Source organism: Rhinatrema bivittatum, chromosome 1 (assembly GCF_901001135.1).
Source record: "Rhinatrema bivittatum chromosome 1, aRhiBiv1.1, whole genome shotgun sequence".
Classification (NCBI taxonomy): Eukaryota; Metazoa; Chordata; class Amphibia; order Gymnophiona; family Rhinatrematidae; genus Rhinatrema; species Rhinatrema bivittatum.
Window position 1 is genome coordinate 590,777,389 of NC_042615.1, and position 27,788 is coordinate 590,805,176.

At 43.3% G+C, this 27,788-nt stretch overlaps 1 protein-coding gene across 1 annotated transcript in view; it reads right to left on the bottom strand.

The window, feature by feature from the left end:
• Positions 1 to 27,788, bottom strand: part of ADAMTS19 (ADAM metallopeptidase with thrombospondin type 1 motif 19) — a 465,279-nt gene that overhangs the window by 196,906 nt on the left and 240,585 nt on the right. Inside the window, exon 10 of the mRNA XM_029619011.1 lies at positions 14,083 to 14,233. Coding sequence (XP_029474871.1) covers positions 14,083 to 14,233 — 151 coding nt within the window. The remainder of the gene's footprint in view (positions 1 to 14,082; positions 14,234 to 27,788) is intronic.

The window sequence follows — 27,788 nt, forward strand, 5'->3', positions numbered from 1 at the left end:
AGGCTTTTTCTGCTTGTCTAAGTCGGCATTTCGTGTTTTTTAGTTCCTGATTGTACCATGGTGATTTGTGTTTTGTCGTGGTTCCGATTTCCTTTTGGATGGTTGGGCAGATCTTTTTCGCTGTCTCCATGTTGACTATGGTCCATGAGTTGACTGCATTGATGGTGTTTGAGGTATCTAGGTGTTTTAGGGCATCTGGTAGGATTTTTTCTAGGGTTTCGCTAGAGCAAGGTTTGGTAAAGATTATCCTTTTTTTGTCAATTGGGGTGTGGATGTGGGAAATACCTTGAAACACCATTAAAAATTGTATTCTTTTTCTCCTAGGACTTTAGGCTGAAATCTATTTTAAGTCAGTTAAATGTTATCTTTATATTCCACTTTATTTTACTCTTACTGTGTTTTTATTTTACGAAATTACATTTTTGCGTTGTTTCTCTTTTACAGGCTCTTCTTGTACAGAGTCTCTTGCAGTATCTTTTTTTCTGTGTATGTTTGTTTTCCTCTCAGTCTCTCTGTTTTTGTCTTGCTTTACTATTTAGTTCACAAAACACTGTTAGTCTGGCTAGACCTAGTGTGTGTTTTTTAATGTAGTTGTATGCACTTATAACTGATCCTTTCTTTTTTTGGTCAAAGCTCCTGTCCATTATTTCCGATTGCTGCAATCATCCTGGGCAGCAGTTCCAGTCACAGAGGGCCTTAGTTCTTCCTCAGTGTCTCTCTCTTCCAGGGTTACCTAGTCCCTAACTTTATCAAATCAACAACAAAAAACTGACTTCCTAATACCAAAACTCTTCTACAAGCTAGGAGTTTCCTAGTGAGGTGTCTGTTGGATTTTTGAACTGATTTTCTAACTATGAAAAGTAAAAGGATAATCAAAAATTCCCTGCCTCAAATGTACAGCTACAGAGCAGTCCTTATGCTTTCACTCACGCCTTCTCCTCACATTCTTCCCTTTACTAGAGACAGGTATAATACTTCACAATCTGTCCATTGCGCTTACAATTAACTAATCTGGACTTTACCTTGATGCAGGTAAACAGAAGCAACTTTAGAACAAAAAACACTTTTATATCACTCAAATCTTCATATCAGCACACAAGTAATATCTCTCATTTCCCTGTAGATGTTTCCCTTAAGTGACAGTTGATGCCTCCAAGGTTTGCCTGGAGTATGGCAGAGTTGGTGAGCTGTGCTGCTGCCCTTTTCCAACTCTATCTGTCTTCTGCCCCAAGGTTTCCCTTGTGAAGCTTTTTCCCCAGAGCATATCCTTACTCTCATGACATCACCAGAAAAAGAGCACCATTTTAAAAATTCTTACATACTTTTTTCCGTACCTTCCAGCATTTTTCATACCATGGCAATTGTGCCAACTATTTCTATTTAATTTGAACATTTTGGTTGAGTAAATTTATTGTCCATAAATGTCCCAGGGGGCTGGTCACTTTACTCCCCTGGTGTCCTTTCACTAGCCATTTCATTCTACTCAGCCATAAGGCTATTTCTTGTGCTGATGTGGTTGCCATGATATCCCTCAGTTCCAGTGAGCTACCCTCAGTTTCAAATCTGAAGCAGGTGGTAAAACTTGGAATGGATTCCTGTACACAATGAAGCCCTGGCACAGGGCCTTTCCCTGGCCAAATAAATTAGCTCAACCACTTTTGTATAGATGATGGGGCCTCATACTGGGTACCCCATCACTAAATTTGTCCAGTGTATTTAATTTAATTTATATTTTTCAGGGTGACACTGGTATTCAATTCTGTCTTCCCTTGAATTCCGAAGCATAGCAGGGGCTTTCCTAAAGCCAACTTTGGTGCTTAATGACACCTTTATTATCATATGTTCTCATAGGACTAGATATTGTTTCATCTCTTTCATATGTTTTCATTGGATTGGATATTGGTTAAGAGTTTTATGTTTTTCATTGGACTGAATATTGTTTAAGAGCTTTCCCACTCCTAATGGGGCTCACTCTTTAACAGATTCCAATATTATAACCAGTTATCCCCTGCTCCCAGTTCCATGTAACCCTGTTCTTTGTAATGCTCTTTGCAATTTTTTTGTGTTTCACTGTAAACCGATATGATATGTAATCTTCCACATGAATGTCGGTGTATAAAACTCCAAAATAAATAAAATAAATAAATGTCCTTTTGAATTCCCTTACGGTCCTTGTCTTCTCTGCCTCCTCTGGGAGGGTATTCCATGCAGCCACCCTTCCCATGAAGAAATAATTCCTGATGTTGGTCCTGGCTCGACCCCCTTAGACTACAGCTTTCTTTCCATTGAAAAACATTTGATTGCTATGCATTATCAATACTCTTCAGGTATTTGAAAGTCTGTATCATATCACCCGTCCCTTCTCTCTTCCAGTGTATACATATTTACTGTAGGTCCTTCAGTCTCATCACATAACTCTTTTGGTACAAACCCCACACCATTTTGGTTGCCCTTCTCCAGACTGCTTCCATCCTGTCTTTTTGCTTTTTGAGATACGGTCTCCAGAACTGAACACAGTATTCCAGGTGAGGCCTCACCAAGGATCTGTACAGAGGCATTATCACATCCTTTTTCCTGCTGGTTATTCCTATCTCTATGCAGTCCCTCATTCCTCTAGCCTTAGCCACCAGCTTTATCATATTGCTTCGCGCCTTCAGATCATCAGACACTATCACCCCAAGGTCTCTCTTCCAGTCAATGAACATAAGATTTTTGCACTTCAGCACAAACAACTCCTTTGGATTTCTACACTTCAGTGTATGACTCTGTATTTCTTGGTCTTGAATACCAATTTCCAAACCTTTGACCACTCTTCGAGTTTTCTGAAATAATTTCTCATTCTCTCTACTCCTTTAGGTATGTCCAGTCTTGCAGATTTTAGTGTCATCCGCAAAAAGACAAACTTTTCCTTCTAGCTCTTCTGCAATATCACTCACATATTGAACAGAACAGGTACCAGAACTGATCCCCGAGGCATTCCACTTATCTCTCTACCCTCCTCAGAGAAAGCTCCATTTACAACCACTCTCTGTCTCTGTCAGTCAACCAATTTCTGTTCTATTCCACCTCCTTGGGACCTATTCCAGTGCCATTCAGTTTGTTTATGAGCCTCCTATGCTGGACAGTGTCAGAAGCTTTGCTGAAATCTAGATAAATCATATCTAGTGCCCTTCTTTGAACTAATTCTCTAGTCACCCAATTAAAAAAAGTCAATCATATTTTTCTGACAAGATATTCTCCTGGTAAAACCATGTTGCATCAGATCACGCAAACCACTGAGTTGCAAATAGTTCACTATCCTTTCCTTCAGAATCATCTCCATTAAATTTTCCCACCACCGAGATAAGGCTAATTGGCCTGTAGTTTCCATGCTCATTCCTGCTACCACTTTTGTGAAACGAGACCACTACTGTCCTTCTACAGTCCTGTGGCACCACTCCAATCTCCAAGGATCTATTGAGCAGGTCTTTCAGCAGACCTGCAGGCACCTCTCTGATCTCCTTCAGTATCCTGGGATATATTTCATCTGGCCCCATGATTTTGTCCCAATTTTGCGAGTACCTCCTATACCCCATATTCCATAAATGGCGTGATATCTACCCCACTCGCATCCATACTCCTACCAACCAGCATCAGTCCTTCAACAAGGTCTTCTTTAGTGAATATCGAAATGAAGTGTTTGTTTAACATTTCTGCTTTTTCCTCCTCTTTCTCCACAGCATGGCCCTTGTCTCCTTTTAATCTTTTATTACATATTTGGCCTTCCTCTTTTATTTGATGCAGTATATCTGAAAAATGTTTTGTCACCTTTGGCAGTCCTATCTTCCACTCGAGCTTATACCATCCAGATTTCTTTTTTTTCTCCTTCAGCTTCAACAAATATTCTTCCCTATGAGCCTCTTTTTGCATTCCTTTGTACTTTTTGAATGCTAATCTTTTTGGATTTATTTTTTACCTACCTCTTTAGAGAACCATTTCTGTTTCCTTTTCCTCTTTTATTTACTTATTTTTTACATAAATATTCTCTTTTGTTATAGCTCCTTTTAATGTAGCCCACTGTTGTTCCACTTCTCCTTTGTTATGCCTGTCGGTCGCAGATGGCTGCGACCGCGAGTACTCACTTCTTGCACCACTCTCCTGCCCTCCCTGGGTCTGCTTGCAGCGCGGGCCTGCCTACACCGCCGCGTTCCTCGGGCTTCTCATGGCACAGTATGGACACCTCTACTTCCTACTTCGATGTCGGGCCTTCCTAGGCACGCGCGCACATCACAGGCCCCGCCTTTGAAGCCTCTTTGGTAGGAACCCCGGTTGATGATTTCATCAGACTCCTGTACTTAAGCTCCACCTTCGCCCAGCTAGCCAACTTGGCAACAAGTTCTGTATGAGTCCATAACTCTTGCCTTGTGTTCCTGAGACGTCGCTATGTGCCTTGTTCCTGGATCCTGTCTGGCACCTGCTCCTCAGGGGTCAGTGTGTGCTCCTATGAGGACTTGCTCCCCTGGCCTACCTCGCTCCTCGGGCCGGCTCTGCACCTGCTGGGTCCTACTCTGCAACAGCTCTTGTTACTCGGGTCTCCCTCGGAACACTGCGGCAACCTGTGAGTTCCTTGGCTAGCCTTCCCCACTTCTCGGGGTTGCGCCTGTGTTCTAGCAAGACTGTCTGTGCTCTCCCGCTCCTCGGGCCGTGCTTACTACTCAAGAGACTATCTAGAGCCTCCCTGCTCCACGGGGCTGTGCTCCTGTCCCGCTCCTCAGGCCTGCTTCTCTACTAAACTGCCAGCCCTCCTCCGCTCTCCGGGTTCCTGCGTACATCAGCAGCTGAGACTGGGCCCGGGCTTCCCTGCCTCGTGGGTTGGCCGGCGCCTCCAAGTCTATGCCCACTACACTGCAGCTCTGCCCCTCGGGGCTGTCCTCCTGGAGAATCTTCTGCATGGCTAATCCTGCCTGGCTAATCCGCTTCGCGGTCTGCCTGGCGCCTTTCTCTTCAGGGTCTCACTCCAGGTTCTACCTACTGTCTGTTGCCCTACTGAGGTTACCTCCTGGTCCCTGGGGATCTCTCCACCACTGTGCCCAGAGCTCCCTGCTGTGCCTGTACCTCGCCTCCTGATGGTGCAGACCTGTGGAGCTCCTCCCCATGGGCTGTTACAACTCGCACCTCGGGCCAAGGGTCCACATACCCACAAACCATAACATCCTTTTATAAAATACCTGTGGTCTAATGAATAATTCCATGAATGCCATGCTTCTCCATTCCTGTTTGGGGTTTCCCATCTCTTCTTTCTCCACCAGATGTCCTCTTTCAAACTCCCACATATTGTTTTGGATGTTACATAGGATATTTTGGGCTGGAAGATCCCAAAACTCACACAGCAGGGAAAGCAAAATTCTCTCCTTTCACCACTCCTCTCTTGGGCATGAAGGATGGGCAAGTAAAACTACCTCCCAAAACAACTCCAAAAAATTTAAAAAATACTCAGATGCCACAATTCAACCACTGGGGATGAGTCAGAACATGTGGTTTTCTCACATCCCAACCTCATGCAGCCAATATTGAGACAGGCCAGAGGAACCAACCAGAAATGCAAGACTGTATTGCTGACTTGCCTTCCACCGGGGAGAACCTCTTCTGTGACAAGATTATACAGGCAGTTGCACAGCTGAAAGATCACCATGAGACCTTGCAGCTTCTCTCAACTAGAACCTCGGACCCGCAGTCCTCAGGCAAAAAATCCTTGAGGCAGGGGCCCCCGTTGCCCATTTTACCACCCAAGAAAATACTACCCTCCAGAAGTTAGGGCTTGGTCTCAAAGGGCTGGACCGAAGTCTTGCCTTTGACAGCAAAGTGTCCCTAGAACTCAGGCAGCACCTCTGCAGACTTCCTGCTACCAGCTTTTAACTGGCTGTGAGGGAGCACTGAGAGGAGAGGATCACATTCTGGTGGCTGAAAGGAATCAGTAAGTTCTGCTTGGGAAATTTTTTAAAAGTATTGGGGAGAAGTAAATTATTGGGGTACATTATTTAGTGTGTTTGTGTTTTAAATAGTCAGTAAAGTAGCTAATAAACAGAAGTTAGTAGCGATGTGAATCGTTTTTATAACAAATTAAAATATTGTACGATATTTCTTAATTCGTTATATATCGATTAAAACAAGAAATGAACACTTTTCACCCCGTTAGCGCACACTAAAAAAAAAAATCATTTATTTTTGTTATTTGTTATTTGTTTGTTTGTTACTTTTTGTTATTTTTTGTTAGCGTGCACTAAGCTGAAAAACAATTTTTTACAAAAAAAAAAAAATGCCGATCCGCAGGAAAATGAGATTTTCCCGTGACCACACCAACTTGAAAGCGCAAGCGATCGGGCACCCGAATCACATCCCTAGAAGTTAGTGTGTTTGTGTTTTAAATAGTAAGGCAGTTAGTAAAGTAAAAAGTCATGGGATAGGTGGCGATATCCTTTCGTGGATTACAAACTGGTTAAAAGACAGGAAACAGAGAGTAGGATTAAATGGACAATTTTCTCAGTGGAAAAGGGTAAACAGTGGCGTGCCTCAAGGATCTTTTCAATATATTTATAAATGATCTGGAAAGGAATACGACAAGTGAGGTAATCAAATTTGCAGATAATACAAAATTATTCAGAGTGGTTAAATCACAAGCAGACTGATAAATTGCAGGAGGACCTTGTGAGACTAGAAAATTGGGCATCCAAATGGCAGATGAAATTTAATGTGGACAAGTGCAAGGTGTTGCATATAGGGAAAAATAACCCTTGCTGTGGTTACACAATGTTAGGTTCCATATTAGGAGCTACCACCTAGGAAAGAGATCTAGTTGTCATACATTGAAATCATCAGCTCGGTGTGCTGTGGCAGTCAAAATAGCAAACAGAATATTAGGAATTATTAGGAAGGGAATGATTAATAAAACAGAAAATGTCATAATGCCTCTGTGAGACTGCACCTTGAATACAGTGTATAATTCTGGTTGCCACATCTAAAAAAAGATATATTTGCGATGGAGAAGATACAGAGAAGGCTGACCTAAATGATAAAGGGGATGGAACAGCTCCCCTATGAGGAAAGACTAAAGAGTTTAGGGCTTTTCAACTTCGAGAAGAGAAGGTTGAGTGGGAATATGATAGAGGTGTTTAAAATCATGAGAAGTCTAGAACGGGTAAATGTGAATCGGTTGTTTACTCTTTCGGATAATAGAAGGACTAGGGGAACTCCATGAAGTTAGCATGTAGCACATTTAAAACTAATCAGAGAAAATTATTTTTCACTCAATGCACAATTAAACACTGGAATTTGTTGCCAGTTGATGTGGTTAGTGCAGTTACTGTAGCTGGGTTTAAAAAAGGTTTGGATAAGTTCTTGGTGGAGATGTCCATTACCTGCTATTAATCAAGTTGACTTAAAAAATAGCCCCTGCTATTACTAGCCTCAGTAGCATGGGTTATACTTAGTTTTTGGGTACTTGCCAGATACTTGGCCATGCTGGAAACAGGATGCTGGGCTTGATGGACCCTTGGTCTGCCCCAGTATGGCAATTTCTTATGTTACCCATGCAGCCAGAAGTGGATCCTCTAGTCAGGGATTGGCTGGACAGCCATCACCTCAGATCGGTGTGTCCTCTCCATCGTAAATCATAGGTACAGATTATATTTCCAGGAGGTTCCTCCAGACTCTCCCCCATGCCCCTCCTGGGGGTCCTCAGTGGATCAGGAAATACTGTTGAAGGAGATCTCTGCCCTCTCAATAGCCAGGGCAGTTGAACTCATCCATCCTGGTCAGAAGGGAAGCAGCTTCTACTCCAGATATTTCTTCATCCCAAAAAGAACAGGATGCCTTTGTCTGATTTTGGACTTGAGGGCCTTGAACAAATTTCTCATGCGGAAGAAGTTTAAGATGGTTTCACTGGATGCCTTTATTCCTCTCCTGCGCAGGAGAGACTGGCTTTGTTCCTTCAATCTATGAGAAACCTATGCCCAAATAGGGATTGCCCGTGTCCACCATCAATACCTCCAATTTGTAGTGGGCAAACACCATTTTCAGTAACTGGGTGCTGCCCTTCAGTCTGGCTTCTGCACCCCGCGTTTTCACGAAGTGCCTTGTGGAAGTGGCGGTGTACTTGAGGAGGCTGCGAGATTAGGCTTTTCCCTACCTGGACAACTGGCTCATTAAGAGTGCCTCCAGGCAGGGGGCACTGCAGTCCTTACACATCACCATTTGGGTCTTGGAGAAATTGGGTTTTCTAATCACCCCAAATCCTAGCTGGTCCCATCCCTGCACCTGGATTTCACTGGTGTCAGGTTCGACATGGTTCAGGCTTGGGCATTCCTACCCAGGGATCGGGCGCTCAGTTTAGCTTCGCTGGAGGGAGAAATCTTTCGAAGTCATCAGATCCCTGCACACAGCATGTTACGCTTGCTGGGACACATGGCTGCAACCATCCATGTCACTCTTTTTGCTCACCTGCACATGTGCAAGGCGCAGTGGACCCTGCGGTCCCAATGGTGCCAGTCCACTTGGAACCTTCGAGCGCATATTTGAGTCACTTCACCACTTCGGGACTCCCTATCATGGTAGGTGGATCTGCCCAACTTAGAAGTGGGAGTTCCATTTCAGGCTTCCCCCACTCAAGTTGTACTCACTACAGATTCCTCCCACCTGGGATAGGAAGCCCATGTTGGGGATCTTCACACCCAGGGTTAGTGGTCAGCTCAGGAGGAATGGTGCTAGATCAACTTTCTGGAGTTATGGGCGATCCGGTATGCCCTTTGAGCATTTCGACATCAACTGACCAGCAAGGTTGTGCTCATCCAGACTGACAATCAGGTAGCAATGTGGTACCTAAATAACGGATCATTCCTCCATTGTCAGTCCAGATCTGGTCATGGGCTCTGTCCCAGAAATCCTTCTCCAATCCAGGTACCTGCAGGGTCAGGAGAATGTGCTGGCAGATGACCTAAGTCATTCCTTCTGAACACATGAATGGTCCCTGAAGCAAGAGGTAGCGAATTGGATTTTCCATCTTTGGGGAACTCGGATGTGGACCTCTTTGTTTCCCCCTGCAACAATAAATTAGGTCGGTTCTGCTCCCTAGCCTAGGGGAATGGCAGGATGGCATTGGATGCCCGTCAATTGGGCAAGGGCATCTTGTATGCCTATGCTCCGCTTCCCTTGATCTCAAAGACTCTCCTAAAGCTCCAGCAGGATGGGGGACCATGATTCTCATTGCGCCTTATTGGCCCTGGCAGACCTGGTTTCTTCTCCTGCAGGATCTCTCCCTGTGTGAGCTGATCCGTCTGGGGACATCCCCAGATCTCATAATGCAGGATCAAGGAAGGCTGCACCATCCCAACCTCTAGGCCTTATCCCTCACAGCTTGGATGTTGAAAGGGTGACTCTACAGCCCCTGAATCTCTCAGAAGATGTTTCTTGGGTCCTTCTGGAGTCTAGGAAGTCTTCCACTAGGAAGTCTTACAGGCTGAAGTGCAAGAGTTTCTCAGTGTCATGTGACAGCCAGGGGTTAAACCCATTCTCATGTTCCACCTCTAAGCTGTTAGATTACCTGCTGTACCTTTTGGAGGCTAGTTTGAAAACCACCTCTGTGAGAGTACATCTGAGTGTGATTGGGGCCTACCACCCAGGGAGTGAATGGTTCGCCTATTTCAGTTCAGCCTCTTGTGGGCTATTTCATGAGGGGTATTCTCCAGCTGAAGTCTTCCCTCAGACCCCCAGTGGTTTCCTTGGCCCATCTGATACAGGCTCCCTTTGAACATTTGTGTTCTTCTGATCTGAAGTACCTGACCTGGAAGGTCAACTTCCTGGTGGCAGTCACCTCGGTGCACAGAGTTAGTGAACTTCAGCTCTGGTGTCCTAGTCACGCTACTTGAAGTTTTTTCACAACCGAGTCTTACACACCTAAGTTCCTACCGAAGGTGGTGACTGATTTCCACCTTAATCATTCAATTGTCCTGCCAACCTTCTTTCCTAAGCCTCATTCCACTAGATTGCAAAAGGGCCTTAGCCTTCTACCTGGAGTGAACAGCAGGCCACAGACAATCCACGCAACTCTTCATTTCGTTCAACAAAAATAGATTGGGAGTTGCTGTATCCAAGAAGACCTTGTCCAACTGGCTAGTGGACTGAATCTTTTTCTGCTATATGCAGACAGGTCTACAGCTAGGAGGCCATGTCAAGACGTATTCCATCCAAGCCATGGCAGCCTCCATGACTCACTTATGAGTTTCCCCGTGGGGACAAAATTTGCAAAGCTGCGATGGGGAGTTCCCTCCAAACCTTTGCTTCACACTACTGTTTGGATAGAAAATCATTTCAGCAATTAAACTCAAATCTTCCTGCCTCAGGTCCCTTGTTCGGTTCAGGCTGACTCCCTCTGTTGCCTCCAGTAGTAGGTTGTTTTGCCCATTGGCACCTAGTTGAGTGCTGTGTGTTCCATGTGTATACAGGAGCAGCCTGTAGCTAGGTATTCACCCACATGTGAGGACTACCATCCTGCTTGTCCTAGGAGAAAGCAGAGTTGCTTACCTGTAACAGGTGTTCTCCTAGGACATCAGGATTTTAGTCTTCAGGAAACCCATCTGCCACCCTGCAGAGTTGGGCTTCTCCTAAGTTTGTTATTATATTTTGTGCGTAGTTCTCTATTGTGAGACTGAAGAGAGACCCCGTGTGGATGCACAGATAGTGGCAGGCTGGGCATGCTCAGTGTGCTTAGCCAAAGTTCTAGAAACTTTGACCGATGTTTTTCGTGCTGGGCTCCATCTGATGATGTCACCCACATGTGAGGACTAACATCCTGCCGTCCTAGGAGAGCACCTGTTACAGGTATGCAACTCTGCTTAAGGGTAAAACATAACAGAACATAATAAAAAGATTGTGAGATAACAAACCATGAATTTTGAATAATAGTAAAAGATTAAGAATGAAAATACTAAAGGGAATGGCAAGAGGTAGGTCACCCCTAGATGAGCAATACATAAATAAAACAACCAACTATTTTTTGAAAAGTTCTTATTTGGGAAAGTGCACATCTGTGTTAAAATTAGTACCAGTTTAAACTTTGAACCTTTATGCTGAGTGTGTCTGTTTCTCATAGGTCACAGTCAACTCCTCTCTGCATGGAATGTGGGAAGTTTTTCCAGGCTGCTGCTATGCTGATAGGGTTAAATCTTTTTCTTGCTGATATATACCACTTGAAGTGGCCACTTGTCTTTCAGTCCTATCCCTGTGCAAGGCACTTATCCTGAAATCCATACAATGGTGTTAAATGAACCCTGGCAATTCAAACAAATACACTAGTCTCTCCTTTCAATTAGTTAGACCCGGAGGGATTAAAACATGGGTCAGTAATGTTCACACACTCCAACAACATAGGGAGCAGTTTTTCTTCCTTTCCTGTCACCTCCAGTCCAGTGCTTTCTATTTCTTTTGTGTCATTGTGTGCCTGCCTGTTAGCCCTAGGAGCTGCTAAGCCTGCTTTGAAACAGGAAGATTCAACACAGAACTGCAGTGGTTGATCTGCATGCAGCTGATCACCTTGCTCTTGTTCAGGATTGTATCTCTGTGACAAACAGGACAGCTTTCTTCACTCTCTGTAGACATTGACCATGGATAAGAGCCAGGCCTGCTTCCCTCCATAGCTGCTCTCAGCTCTGGCACAAAGAATCCTCATTATATGGTCCATACAAACTAAGGTGGGGAATTAGTCCTAATTGGTTCATTATTCTTTGTTGACCCTCTTGGGGGGGCAGAAGGGAAAGTAGGCTTTCTGCACGCTATGATCTTTCAGGAAAGCTGGTCTCACTGATTGTTTACCATGCAGACAGGCTGACATTCTCCTAGTTGGAAGACTGCCACTATGGTTGCATAAGGAAACAGTCTGTCAGTGTTCACTGCAATCACCCAGTTGCCGATATCCTTCCTCCTGATGACAATCTGTGAGGGGCTGCTTTACAAATCAGTCCATCAGCACCTGGAAAAGTCACTCTCCAGCAGGCATTGATTCCTCTTTTCAACTCTGTCCTTACAGCCAGTGCATAAGATCCCATTATAGTATAAGCTCATGAGAGGGGACTTCAATATTTATTTTTATGGTTTGTGGGTATGTGGACCCTTGGCCTGAGGTGCGAGTTGTTACAGCCCATGGGAAGGAGCCCCATGGGTCCAAACTGTCAGGAGGCGAGGTAACGCTGCAGGGAGCCCCAGGCACAGTAGTGGGGAGATCCCATGGGACCAGGAAGTGAGCCTCATAGGGAGAAAGGTAGACGGTATGAGGAGTGAAATCCTGTAGCAAGGAAAGTGTCAGACTGCGGAGCGGTGGTTGCTGGAATAGTCAAACCGTAGGTTCTCTGGGACGACAGCCCTGGGGTTGGAGCCACTGCATAGTAGGCGTAGACTAGATGGTACGGGCCATCCCACAAGGCCAGAATGCCCAGCAGCTGTTTAAGGAAACAATATCCCAGAGATCAGAGGTGAACCGGTAGACTGGTAGAAAGGCTAGCCCGAGGAGCGGGGCAGCTTACAGTAGTCCAGTATCCCAAGGCAAGCCCCATGGAGTGGGGAGGCTCAAGATAGTCACTTGAATGATGAGCGCGACCGAGGAGTGGGGAAGCATGGCCAGTCTTGAAGAACACAGGCGCAACCCCGAGGAGCGGGGAAGAACAGTCAGTCTTTGCAGATCACAAGCGCAACCCCAAGGAGCAGGGGTGTACAGCCAGACTTTGAAGATCACAAACGCAACCTCGAGGAGCACAGCCAGTCTTTGTAGCACACAAGCGTGACCCTGAGAAACGGGGAAGGCTAGATGAGAAACTCACAGGTTGCCGCGGTGTTCCATGGAGACCCGGATGATAGGAGCCAGCAGCATAGTAGAACCCAAGAGGTGCAGGGCCAGCCCGAGGAGTGAGGTAGGCCAGGGGATCAAGTCCCCGAAGGAGCGCACACTGGCCCCCGAGGAGCGGGTACCAGACAGGGTCCGAGGGCACAGCAAGTTGTGGCAGCGTCTCAGGAACTCGAGGCAGGAGTTGAGAACTCATACAGGACTTGTTGCCAAGTCTGCTTGCTGGGAGCGAAGGTGGAGCTTAAGTACAAGAGTCCGATGACATCATCAACTAGGGATGCCCCTAAGGGTCCCGCCGAAGAAGCCTCAAAGGCGGGGCTTGTGACGCGCACATGCACCTAGGAAGGCCCGGCATCAAAGCAGGAGGTAGCAGCGTCCATGTTGCCACGAGGAGACCCGAGGAACATGGCGATACAGGCAGGCCCATGCAGCAAACAGACCCAGGGAAGGCAGGAGCGCGGTGCAGGCAGTGAGTACTCGCGGTCGCAGCTGTCTGCGACCAACAAGCATAACATTATTTTTCTTTTTTCTGGAAGGTTCCTTGCATCTTCTAGTCTAAGAATATACATATTAAATCAGGAACAAAATCATTGTTAGATGAGCTCCCTGGGTACCTATACCCTTACTAGCAAAGTATAGGCCTTATATTCTAGTAGCAAAGGGAATCTTCTAGCAATGGAAGATTCAAGGAAAGTTAGTGGTTTTGGTGATTGATAGGAGGGCCCATCCCCTAAAGGATGGGTTAGAAGTAAGGAGATATGAAGGTGACTCATAGAGTCATTGGGAGGAGTCTTCAGTGAGGGAGTTCAAGAGAGGCAGCATAGAGGCTGTGCTCTGCTTGAGCTTCAATAAGGGAAAGGACAGTAGTTGTTCCTTCTCCACTGGGAAAGTATTAGTCTCATGAATATTGGATTGTTTAGAACCATTAAAATAACTTATAGTGCCCAATTTTCACGGTAAAATGTGTCTTTCAAACACAATTGCAGTCACCATGAGAAAACATTTCCTCTGCAAAGGAAAGCAACACAACAGAGTTGCATATCATACAACAGACAAGAAAACAAATTGATGCCAAAAATATTTAATACAAAATACATTTCTAGAAACCAAAGCTGGGTGAATCACTAGATTGGATGTTATGAGCACTTTCTCCTTTAACTTACAGAATAAGTGTACAGATATTTCATTAAAAAAAAGGATTTTGCTTTTCACCTTACCTGCATTTCTTGACAAAAGGAGGATTTTGGCCCAAACAGAATTTGACATTGCTCATCAGCTGTATACGTCATTCCTGGCAGCTTAAAAGGAATAACCATGGAACTGAGGCTCTGGGGGCTTGTCTGCAGCAAACAGTTACTAGCCTTCGACCTGGCAACATCCAAACGTTAAAAAAAATATGGAATAAAAAGATGATGATTATTAATCTACTTATGTAAAACTCATACTTTGCTTTTTTTATTTATTTATAACATTTCTACGCTGCATTAGCTAGAATGAAATGAATGCCAATGGTTTTCCATGGTTCACAGTATAGTATAGTATGATACAGAAACAATAAGTCTGGCTTAATTTTTTAATGCCATTTGCTTACTTCAATATGTAAAGACAGAAAACAGCTTGCAATCATCTTCCAGCAATCTTATTCGGAAAGTCTTACAAGAGGAATGTCAAAGGAAACGCCCAGTCTCATGCCTTGGTCTAAGTCACATTTTGGTCTAGTCCAGAATGCTATTATTTAATAATTAAACTACTTCTTTGATATGTATTCTTCACACATGATAATCTGTATACTCGCGAGCTCCCACCCCGCTTTTGCATACAGAGTGTATGACAGCTCCGTTTTGCTTCCCAGCTGGCTGCTCTTTTCTGGCATGGACATTCCTTTCATGGAAGCCTCTCAAGAGATTTAAAAACTCCTTGGAGCTGATATGGAGAGTAAACAAAGGGGGAGCAGCCTACCATTAAAACTTAGCAAAATTTCTGTTTTATTTTCCAAAGAAAATAAATATGTATTTGGTATCTGTTGTACTTGGATTTCAGCAAAGTTTTTGATATTGTTCTGCACTGAAGGCTGATTAATAAACTGAGCAGTCTGGGGATGGATTGGATTAGAAACTAGTTGCGTGTCAAAGAACAAAGGGTAGTGGCAAATGGTATTTACTCTGAGGAGAGAAAGGTGATCAGTGGAGTACCTCAAGAATCACTCCTGGGGGCCAGTGCGGTTCAATATGTTTGAGTGATATTACGGAGGAATTGGAGGGAAGGCTTTGTCTTTTTCAAAATGACACAAAGATCTGCAACAAATTTGACACCCCTGAGGGCACTAGACAGAATGAGAAGTGGTTGAACGCTTGGTAGTTAAGAGTTAATGTAAAAAATATTAGGGGCGTGCATTCGATCCCTACATATTGGCAATCCGCAATGGATGTTGCCATATTTGTTGTATTCGTGGGGAAGCGTGAAATATCGGTGTTTCTCCCCTGCCATTGAAGCAGAGAGCTATGCTGGATATGCATTGAAAGTGAAGTATCAGGCTTATTTGGTTTGGGGTAGTAACCTCCGTAACAAGCAAGCTACGACCTGCTTTTTTGTGAATGTAAATCCTTTTTTCCACATTTCCTCTTGCCGTTGAAGCGTAGAGCAATGTTGGAGTCTTAGAGCAATGTTGGAGTCGCATTAACCGTGTGTATGTTTATTGAATAAGGGTATTATCTCCAGGTAGTAGCCGTCATTCCCGCAAGCCACCCACTCTTCATTCACCTCCTCTAGACTTTATGGATCCACAGTGTTTATCCCACGCCCCTTTGAAGTCCTTCACAATTCTGGTCTTCACAATTCTGGTCTTCACCACTTCCTCCAGAAGGGCATTCTAGGCATCCACCACCCTCTCCATGAAGAAATACTTCCTGACATTGGTTCTGAGTCTTCCTCCCTGGAGCTTCAAATCTTGACCTCTGGTTCTGTTGATTTTTTTCTGACAGAAAAGGTTTGTCATTGTCTTTGGATCATTAAAACCTTTCAAGTATCTGAAAGTCTGTATCATATCACCTCTGCTCCTCCTTTCCTCCAAGGTGTACACATTTAGATTCTTCAATCTCTCCTCATAAGTCATTTGATGAAGACTCTCCACCTTTTTGGTCGCCCTTCTCTGGACCGCCCCCATTTTGTCTCTGTCTCTTTGGAGATACTGTCTCCAGAACTGAACACAGTACTCCAGATGAGGCCTCACCAAGGACCTGTACAAGGGGATAATCACTTCCCTTTTCTTACTCAATATTTCTCTCTCTATGCAGCCCAGCATTCTTCTGGCTTTAGCTATCGCCTTAAAAAACATGAAAGAAGGCGGTCTAAGAAGCCGTCAGGAAGAAAAACAAGGTTAGACGCCACAGTCTTTTCCAAACCTTTACTGAAGTTGAGACATAAAAATTCTTAAAGCCACTTCAATAAAGGTTTGGAAAAGACTGTGGTGTCTAACCTTGTTTTTCTTCCTTTAGCTATCGCCTTGTCACATTGTTTCACCGACTTCAGATCATTAGACACCATCACCCCAAGGTCTTTCTCCTGCTCCATGCACATCAGCCTTTCTCCCCCCATCAAATACAGTTCATTCGGATTTCCACACCCCATATGCATGACTCTGCACTTCTTGGCATTGAATCTCAGCTGCCATATCTTCGACCACTCTTCCAGCTTCCTTAAATCCCGTCTCATTCTCTCCACTCCTTCCGGCGTGTCCACTCTGTTGCAGATCTTAGTGTCATCCGCAAAAAGACAAGTCTTACCTTCTATCCCGTCCGCAATGTCGCTCACAAAGATATTGAATAGGACCGGTCCCAATACCGATCCTTGCGGTTCACCACTTAAAACCACTCTCTCTTCAGAGACAGTTCCATTTACCATCACACATTGTCTTCTGTCCGTCAACCAGTTTGCAATCCAGGCTACCACCTTGGCACTCACTCCTAAGCTTCTCATTTTATTCACCAGTCTCCTGTGCGGGACCGTATCAAAAGCTTTGCTGAAATCCAAGTAGATGACATCGAGTGCTCTTCCTTGATCCAATTCCTTGGTTACCCAGTCAAAAAAGTCAATCAGATTTGTCTGACAGGATCTTCCCCTGGTGAATCCATGCTGCCTCTGGTCCAGCAATTCTCCCGACTGTAGATAGTTCACTATTCTCTCTTTCAACAGTGACTCTATTACTTTTCCCACCACCGAAGTGATGCTAACTGGTCTGTAGTTACCAGGGACCCCCCCATTACAGACAAATGGGATCTTTCCTCATCAAGCCAGGTCGCATGCTGACGCAGACATCCTGCCTGCGCACCAAAGCTGGCCTGCCTGCCCGCCCACTGATGTCATCAGCAAAGACCCGCTTCAGCGCATCAGCAAATAGGCAACATTTTGGGCCTCTAATGACTACATTGAGAACTTGGGCAGGTTGCAAAAGCCTCAGCAGGCTGCATCTAATGCATTTTAACATTTCTTCCACAAACTGGATTAAAAGTAAGAAAGGGCCGGATTTGGCTGTGGGCCATAGTTTGCCCACCCCTGGGATACACCATGGAGCAATATAGAGGTATTATGATATTCTCCATTCCTTTCCTAATTCATAGCGGTCTGTCTGCTTTTTTGAGTGCTGCTGTACATTAAGCTGAGGATTTCAACATTGAGAGATTAATACTTGTACAAAGTAGTTTCTTTAACCACAGACGGAGAGTGAGAAACAGCAAGACAGGCCAGGGAGACAGAAGAAATAGATTGTTGCCAGAAATTAAATGGGTTTTGTAACCATTACCATGAAGACCCACATAGGATGGGATAAGGGATGGGGCGGAAGTGGGACAGGGAGGGGCTGGCCACAGTGCCGTCCATGTTAACTTTGGGCCCCCTCAAAATATTCAGTTCTGGCTATGCCCGTGGAAGCCATGGTTTAGGGCAGTGGTTCTCAATACTAGTTTTTGAGAGCCATAAGCTGGTCTAGTTTTCAGGATACCAATCACGAATATTTACTTAGTCTAAGAAATTTAATTTTCTTTTCTATTTACTTTGAAACTTGTTCCTGCTTGGGGCTCTCAAGGACCACAGTTGAGAACAATTACCAATACTCTGAGAAAATTATTTAAAAAAAAAAGAACTGGGAAATGTTCAGAAAGACAGTAGAAGTGCATATTGGAAAGGATAAAGGAAACAAGAGTCTGAGAGAACTGAGACCTGAGTAGAGCAATTAGATATCTGGGAAAATAAACAGATAAGACCTAATTAAAGTGGTGATCTGCTTTAACAATCAGCAAGATGAGTTTGAATCTGACCCAGAGAGCAAGATGGAAAGTCAGTGGAGAGGGAAGCAGAGCCAAAGACGATTCATGCAGCAGCATTCTAGACTGACTGCAATGTACTGAAACAGGTGACAGAGGCCAGTAACAAAGCTTACAGAAGTTAATAGATGGAATGAAATGGAAAAGGCATAGTTGAGGATTTTACCCATAGGAACAAAAAGGAAAGATTCTGGGAATACAATAAAGGGAAGGCGGCGTCATTTATGGGACAGGAGGAATTGGAATTCTATGGATGGGGGTTTGAAAGTGGGAGGAAAGATACAGAGTTCAGTTTTCAATATACTTGCTATGAGAAAGTGATGCCAGAGAGGCTGGTCAGTTACCCAGGTGGTCAAGAATGGAAAGAAAGAGTTGAATGCCATCAGTGTAGAGGTGGTAATTAAGGTCATAGGATTCAATAAGGTTTCACAGTGAGAAGAGACAGAGAGAAGAAAAGGAATAATAATATAGTCTTCTGGGACACATATAGAATAAGGGGGAGAAGTCAGCAAAGGAAACACTGAAAATGCGGGCAGAAATAAACAGGACCCCCCCCCCCCCCTATGGAGCTAAGTTGCAAATAATTAAAGTGAATGTGAACAGGAAAGTGTGTAATCACCAGTATCAAAAACATAAAAGGTCTTGAGACTGTTGTGGAGTGAAGATGGTGGCTCATTAGGCTACAGTGTTGCTGATGTTTCTCATTTCCTATAACATATTTCCTTTTACCATGGTACTGAAGAGGAAAGGAAAGCCTAGGCAATAACCCTCCTTAATCTGCCAGCAAATGCTTGATTTGTTTCTCATCTGATCATTGGAGCTTAGGGACGCAAAGTCCATTGTGGAGCTTAGTGAGGGAGCACAGGCATCACTAAACGTTACTCGCAGTCCCCTGGATCATTTCCCTCCACTTCAGCTGGGCACTCCCGATAGTGCAGCATTGCAGCTGTCGAAGGGAAATGATGCAGCTGGTTCCTCAGTGTGGGTGGGGGTGGGGCATTCATATGATCTACAGCATCATTGGACATATCTGTTACACCATAGAGTCCTATTGAAGAGGCTGCAGACAGAGAGACTCTTTTGGTGTCATTTGTATTTGAGTAAGACATAAATATGATTTCAAAACTATATTTTCACAAAGCTCATACTCTCTTCTATGGGAATCGTATCTGGATTTATCTAGATGTGGTTAAACTTAAATCTACTCAGCAGAGAAGGAAGCTTTTCTTTGTAATGTTTCAGGAATTTCTTTCCTTAGAGCTACTTTACTTCTTAGGTATCCGTGCATGTGTGTGATTTCATATGCAGGCAACAGATATTTTTTCTTTCTGATCAACTTCATTTCATTTTGGGTCAAAATAAATTTCTTCTCTCAGTACCTAATGGCTGTGATTAGTTAAATTAAATATTTCTATTTGTAAGGAGTTATTGCTTGTTTCCTAAAAATTTTTACTTTTTGCTTTCTCTTTGCCTTTTGTGATCCATCCCATTCAATTGTAGACTTTGGCTATTTTTGGAGATGATTTGAAGTTTTTTCTTCTTCTTTCTTGATATTTATTTCCTTTTTATGTTCATTGGTTCTCCAAGCCTTTTCTTGTCATTAATATGGCTATGTAATTATAAATCCAATAAATAAATAAAAAACATAAAAAGATCTTGAAGAGTAATGTATAAACAGGTAGGTCATTAAAGACTGAGGTAACTGAAATATCCTTTACATTATTTGCTGTACTACAAATTAAACTATCATAAATACAACTACAAGACTTGCTACCTACTTCCAAATTATGATATGACTACACAGAATAACTAGCTTGAGAGTCAATACTTATTTGCATAGATAAATGTGAGAGACCCCCTGCATTTATGCCATGCTTTCTTAAATCCAGAGAGTTGGATCAAGAGAGAGAGAGAGAGAGCATTAGACCTAGTGTTCTTGGATTTCAGTAAGGCCTTTAACATAGGTCTACACAGGAGATTCATAAATAAATTGAGCACCTGTGGTATGGAACCTAGAGTGATTGGATTAGAAACTAGCTGACTGGGAGATGACAAAGGATAGTATTATATGGAGGAGGGCAATGCTGATCCCCATCTTGTTGGTGTCAAAGGAAACAAAAATGTGGGTGGACTTTCTAGGAGTTTCAGTGAGCTCCAAGAAGAAGGGCAAAGTTATCTTGCAGTCCAAACTGTGCAGTGCTTGTTCACCTTGGTGGACATGTGACCTGGAGAAAAATGTTGAAAGGACAATTGACCAGTTAAGATGAAATTCGAACACCACCTTAGGCATGAACTAAGGATGGGTGCACAGAATCACTTTATCATGTTAAAACTTGGTATAAGATGGATAATTTAGAGCCTGAATCTCACTGACCCTGCATGTCAAGGAGACCACCACCAAAAACATGACCTTCCAGATCAGATATTTCAAGTCACAAGAATACAGTGGTTCAAAAGCAGCTTACATCACATGGAACAAAACTACATTGAGCTCCCAGGACAGTTGGTCTGATGGGAGGCTTCAAATGAAGCAGACCATGCATGAAATATACAACTATTGTATTTTTATTTTATTTCACTGTTATTTTAAAGACCTGGTACATTTTTTGTGTGTATGTTTTACTTATATATTAGCAATTATGTATGTGTTGATTGTACCCCACCCTGAACGTAGGAAGGGTGGGCAATAAATGTTTTAAATAAATAACTAAACAAATAAATAAAACTAAAGGCTGTACTTTGTACACAATGATGATAAACACCAATCAAACTAAGGTGATATCTTACAGAGTTGGACTTAAGATTAGTCTCAGACAAATGTAGAAAGTAATCAAACAGTTTTTGTGTGGAGCAGGAAAAGGATCTAGGGCCTTTTGCTCACACCACATGGCAAATCTTCTCCATGTAAGTCTTTAAGACTTCCTAGTGGAATACTTTCTTGAAGCTAAAAGAACTTGCAACACCTCTTCAGGTAAATCATGGGTTTGCAGAATCAATCTTTCAACATCCAAGGGGTGAACAATAGGCCCAGAGGTTAGGATGGTGCAACCTGCCTTGATATTGACTGATGAGATCTGGGGAAACCCCAGTCTGATCAGTTCCTTGATAGTCAATGCTTGCAGAAGCAGGAACCAAACCTGTCTTGGCAAAAACAGGGCTATGAGAATCATGGCTCCCTTGTCCTCTTTGACCTTCAATAAAGTTTTCAATGTTAGACGTTTTGGAGGATATGAGCACGGCAGACCCCTTCCCCAAAATGCCATATGTAGTTTGCTGTGCACAGAATATCTGGAACAAAGAGTGGGCTCTTCTTGTTCCAGGGGGACATGAATAGATCCACCACTAGGCTTCCCAAGTGATGGAAGATCTGGTTTGCTACCCCCCACCACGATTCAGGGTTCACTCGTGTGGTTGCAAGGACCGAATCAGTCGGTCTGCTAGCAAATTCTCCACTTCAGCCAGTAAGGGGCTCTGAGAACCAACCTCCTGAGAGATTGCCCAGCCCTGCAGCTGGAGAGCTTCCTGACACAGAAGGTACCTTTCTGCTCATTGATGTAACACATTGCCATCTGGTTGTCCACTTGGACAAGGATGACTTTATTAGACAACAAATCTCTGAAAGCCTTTAGAGTGTACTGAATCATCCAGAGCTTCAGGAAGTTTATCTGTTGCAATTTTTCCTAGGCAGACTATGACCCTGGGTGCAGAATCCATCTACATGACCTCCCAAATTGAGCGAAGGAATCTGTTGTGAAGAAAATTTGGATTAGAGGTGGATTCCCCTGACCAGATTGGAATTGTTTTGCCACCAGGACAGATAGTTTCTGAGAGGCTGAGTGATCTGGATGCTGTCCCTCAGATCCTGAGTGGCCTGTAGCCACTGAGACCTTAAAGTGCATTGGCTCTTCTCATGAAAAGACATACCATGGAAGTTACATGTACTGTTGACACCATGCAGTCCAAAATCCTCAAAATGCTCCACACTGATGTCTGCTAACTCATTTGAATCTCTGATGCTACAACCATCAAATTGGTGGCCCTTTGTTGCAGATGGAAAGCTTTTGTCTGAGTCATGTCTAGCAGAACTCTGAAAAACTCCAATTGAGGTGACGGGAGAGGTGACATTTGGGGTAGTTGCTAACAAACCCTAGTAACTCCAACACCCAGATGGTCATTAGCATCGATTCCTTGGATTCTGTATGAGAAAGACTCTAGACCAGACAATCATCCAGATAAGGAAAAGTGTGCACCCCCAGTTTGCTTAAGTGCACCACCATCATGGCCAGACATTTTTTGAAAACACATGGGGCAGACATTAGCCCAAATAGCAGAACATGATATTGGAGATGGCTGTTTCGTAATATGAATCAGAGATATTTCCTGTGACCAGGGAAAATCTTTAGGTGACTATAAGCATCCTTGAGATTAAGAGTGCATAGCCAGTCTTCCTTTTTAAGACAAGGAATTAAGGTGCCCAGGGAAACTATCTTGAACTTTTCTCTCTTGATGTATTTGTTCAAGGTCCTTAGATCTAGGATGAGACAAAGTTTCCTTTTGAAATACTTGGAGGAGAATCCCCACTCTCTTTGCCCTGGTAGAACAGGCTAGACAGCTTTGGCCATTAAGAGGGAGGAAAGCTCCTGCAAAGCACTTCCTGATATGGTGACTGACCCCAAGATGGGTCTGGGGAGTCAATTTGGCAAGAGACTTGACAAGTTTAATTTACACACTCTTTTGATAAAGTCTAGTATCCATATATCAGAGGTTATACTGGGCTACCAGTCTATGTAAAACTGTAGCCTTCCCCCAACCATCATGTCCTATGGCTTGAGCACTGGGATCCTTGCTATATTCTCGGTGATCCAGTCAAAACTGTTCCAGTTTTTTGGGGCTTAGGCATTCTCTACTGCCTTGGACAGGCACCAGGGGCCTGCTGAAAACAGGACCAAGAGGGCAGAGAACAGCACCTCTTTGAGTGGAAGGAGTGCCTCCTCTGACCTGATCTCAGGTACCTCCTAGAGGAAGAGGCCTGGTATGAGTGGCAGTGGAGTGTTGCACAATGATCATGAATCTGTGCTACTGCATCCTTGACTCCCTTTATCAGGTCAATCTCCATTATAAATTTTGATTAACTGACATTTATTTCTGCACGGTGAAGTAGACTAACATGGTAGCCACACTAATTTATCCTAGATATATTATGGTAACTTTGAATTAGTCTGAAAAACATATGAGCTAGGTTTATAAAGTTGCAGGAAAACATGTAATACGACTGAGAAAACTATTTGACCATATTACTTTGCACAGAAACAGGAGAAAGTTATAGAGAGGTCACATCTAAGATAGCATATATCATGCTATAAAGGTTCAGCACAATATTCCAAAAAATTAGAATATAATTTGTCATACAGTCTTGAAATTATGGTGGAAAATATTTTCTATAGAACTCCAAGGCTTTCTGTGTTTCTACACTTTTATGTCCCATCATGAAACCTTAGATCAAAAAATCAATTTCTTCTACAGATCCCATCTCCCAAAGCTACTGGGCTTGCAGTGACTTGAGAATGGGCCTTTTCTATTGCAAGCCCCATCATATGGAATGCCATTCCTCCATCATTGAGATTACAATCCATCAAGAAGGAATTCAAAAAAGCTTTAAAACATTATCTATTCAGGCAAGCATTAAAAGACCTTTGAGAAACCTAACTTATAGGCCTTTATTCTATCACTTCTGGCTTTTTAACACATCTTTAGACATGTCTCTACCCCCAGGTCTCCTCCATATTTAGATTAAATTATTTCTTTTCTTCGGTGTTTGCTGAAGAGGATGTTGGGGAGGTTTTCATGGGTAATGATTCAGATGGACTGAATCAAATCACGGTGAAGCTAGAAGATGTGGTAGACCTGATTGACAAATATAAGAGTACTAAATCACCTGGACCGGATGGTATAAACCCCAGAGTTCTGAAGGAACTAAAAAATGAAATTTCAGACCTATTAGTAAAAATGTGTAACCTATCATTAAAATCATCCATTGTATCTGAAGACTGGTGGATAGCTAATGTAACCTCCATATTTAAAAAGGGCTCCAGGGGCGATCCAGGAAACTACAGATCTGTTAGCTTGACTTCAGTGCCAGGAGAAATAGTGGAAAATGTTCTAAACTTCAAAATCACAGAACATATAGAAAGACATGGTTTAATGGAATAAAGTCAGCAAGGATTTACCCAAGGTAAGTCTTGCCTCACAAATCTGCTTCACTTTTTTGAAGGAGTTAATAAACATGTGGATAAAGGTGAACCGGTAGATGTAGTGTACTTGGATTTTCAGAAGGCATTTGACAAAGTTCCTTATGAGAGGCTTCTAGGAAAAATAAAAAGTCATGGGATAGGTGGCGATGTCCTTTCATGGATTACAACCTGTCTAAAAGAGGGGAAACAGAGAGTAGGATTAAATGGACAACTTTCTCAGTGGAAGGGAGTGGGCAGTGGAGTGCCTCAGGGATCTGTATTGGGACCCTTACTTTTCAATAAATTTATAAATGATCTGGAAAGGAATACAAGTGAGGTAATCAAATTTGCAGATGATACAAAATTGTTCAGAGTAGTTAAATCACAAGCAGATTGTGATAAATTGCAGGAAGACCTTGTGAGGCTGGAAAATTGGGCATCAAAATGGCAGATGAAATTTAATGTGGACAAGTGCAAGGTGATGCATATAGGGAAAAATAACCCATGCTATAGTTACACAATGTTAGGTTCCATATTAGGTGCTACTACCCAAGAAAGAGATCTAGGCGTCATAGTGGATAACACATTGAAATCATCGGTTCATTGTGCTGCGGCAGTCAAAAAGCAAACAGAATGTTGGGAATTATTAGAAAGGGAATGGTGAATAAAACGGAAAATGTCATAATGCCTCTGTAATGCTCCATGGTGAGACCGCACCTTGAATACTGTGTACAATTCTGGTCACCGATTCTCAAAAAAGATATAATTGCGATGGAGAAGGTACAGAGAAGGGCTACCAAAATGAGAAGGGGATTGGAACAGCTCCCCTATGAGGAAAGACTAAAGAGGTTAGGACATTTCAGCTTGGAGAAGAAACGGCTGAGGGGGCATAAGATAGAGGTGCTTACAATCATGAGAAGTCTAGAACGGGTAGATGTGAACCAGTTTTTTACTCTTTCAAATAATAGAAAGACTAGGGGGCACTCCATGAAGTTAGCATGGGGCACTCCATGAAGTTAGCATGTGGCTCATTTAAAACTAAATGACCCTGCAAACTACAGACCCATATCCAATCTGCCTTTCTTATCTAAAATCATGGAGAAAGTGGTTAACACACAACTCACCGATTTCTTAGAAGAAAACAATATTCTTCATCCTGCACAATATGGATTTCGTAAAGATCGAAGTACCGAAAAACTCCTACTTGCTATAACGGATACCATCCTCAAAGGCATGGACCACAGCCAATCATACATACTTGCCCTTCTCGATATTTCAGCCGCCTTTGATACAGTGAACCATCAAATCCTAATATCACGCTTAGCAGAGATAGGAATCTCAAACACAGCCCTAGCCTGGTTCTCCTCATACCTCGACCACCGAAAGTACTTAGTCAAGCTTGATAATATTGAATCCGCTCACATTCCCCTTACACAAGGCGTACCCCAAGGCTCCTCTCTATCGTCCACCCTTTTCAATATATACTTACTCCCACTATGCCACCTCCTCTCTAAACTTGGACTAAAATTCTTCTTATATGCAGACGACGTTCAAATACTCATTCCCATCCAGAAATCCATCAATGAAACCCTTCAGTACTGGGAATCTTGTCTGACATCCATCAATTCCCTCCTCTCCAATCTACACCTAGCACTCAACGCCTCTAAAACTGAAATCCTTATCCTAGCAAATCAACCAATCGATTCAATCCATCAAATGATTCAAAACGCCTCACTAGCTCACACACTACCCCCCAGTGTCAGAGATCTAGGAGTCTCCCTAGACAATCAACTAAGCTACAAATCCCACATTAAATCACTACTAAGAGGGGGCTTCTATAAACTCCAAATCCTCAAAAAACTGAAGCCCCTCCTCCACGCCCACGACTTCCGTACTGTGATGCAAACCACTATACTAACCAAACTCGACTACTGCAACTCCCTCCTCTTAGGCCTACCAGCATCTACCATTAAACCCCTCCAAATCCTCCAAAACACCATGGCAAGAATCCTCACAAACACCAGAAAAACAGACCATATCACTCCCATACTCCAGGACCTCCATTGGCTCCCCATCGCCTTCCGTTCCCAGTACAAAACACTCACCATCCTCCATAACACTCTATACAATAACAACTCACCCTGGCTTGAAAATATGCCACAATTCCGCCAAGCTAATCGCCCCACGAGAAACTCCCTTGCTGGCACTCTCCAAATCCCCTCACTTAAAATTGGGCACCTTACCACTACGAGAGATAGAGCCTTCTCTATTGCGGGCCCCACACTTTGGAATTCCCTCCCCGTCCACCTCCGCCTAGAACCATCCCTGAGCCACTTCAAAAAAGGAATCAAAACATGGCTCTTTAGACAGGCATACCCCAACTCCTCTCAATCCTAATTTTGTCCTACGAACCACCTCAGCTCACACTCAGCCTTTATACCACCCCTTCCTGTTTCCTTCCCTTGCACTCCTAGCCCCCCTTTACCCCTCCCTCTCACCCCCTAGCAACCCCTCCCTCAAAGTACCCGTGCCTTACTGTACCCCTCTTCACTCTACCCCACCCGCCCCTCTCCCCCTGCTCCCTCCTTCCTTTCTCCCCCCCCCACTAGCTTTTAACTATACATATGTGCACTTGCCTCCTCTTACTGTAAATAAGCCCTCATATGCTAATTTCTCAAGTGTACATGCCTCGCTTAATTTGTTTATAAGTTCTTTTGCATATTTAACCCTAACTTGAATGCAAAAAGTTGTAATTCTGCTGTTGACTCTCTTCCTTTGTATTTTGCATATTACCCAGTTAGCCCCTCCCTTGTTCATTGTAATTTCCCTTCTCAGTTACTTGTAAACCGACATGATGTGTCCTACGAATGCCGGTATAAAAAAAGTGTTAAATAAATAAATAAATAAATAAATAAATAAAGTTCTTTTTCACTCAACGCACAATTAAACTCTGGAATTTGTTGCCAGAAAATGTGATTAGTGCAGTTAGTATAGTTGTGTTTAAAAAAGGATTGCATAAGTTCTTGGAGGAGAAGTCCATTACCTGCTATTAATTAAGTTGACTTAGTTTGGGGTACTTGCCAGGTTCTTATGGCCTTGATTGGCCATTGTTGGAAACAGGATGCTGGGCTTGATGGACCCTCAGTCTGACCCAGTATGGCATGTTCTTATGTTTATATGTTTTACGTGTTCTTATCATTTTTAATTGACTTGATTATGTGTTTTATTTGTAAGCCACCTTGAACATTGAAGGGCATGGGCAATAAATTATTCTAAATAAATAAATAAATAAATAAATAAATAAATAACTTCATTTTAAAAAACTACCATCTCCTATTGTTGATGTGATAAGAAGAATCATACTCAAAATCATGT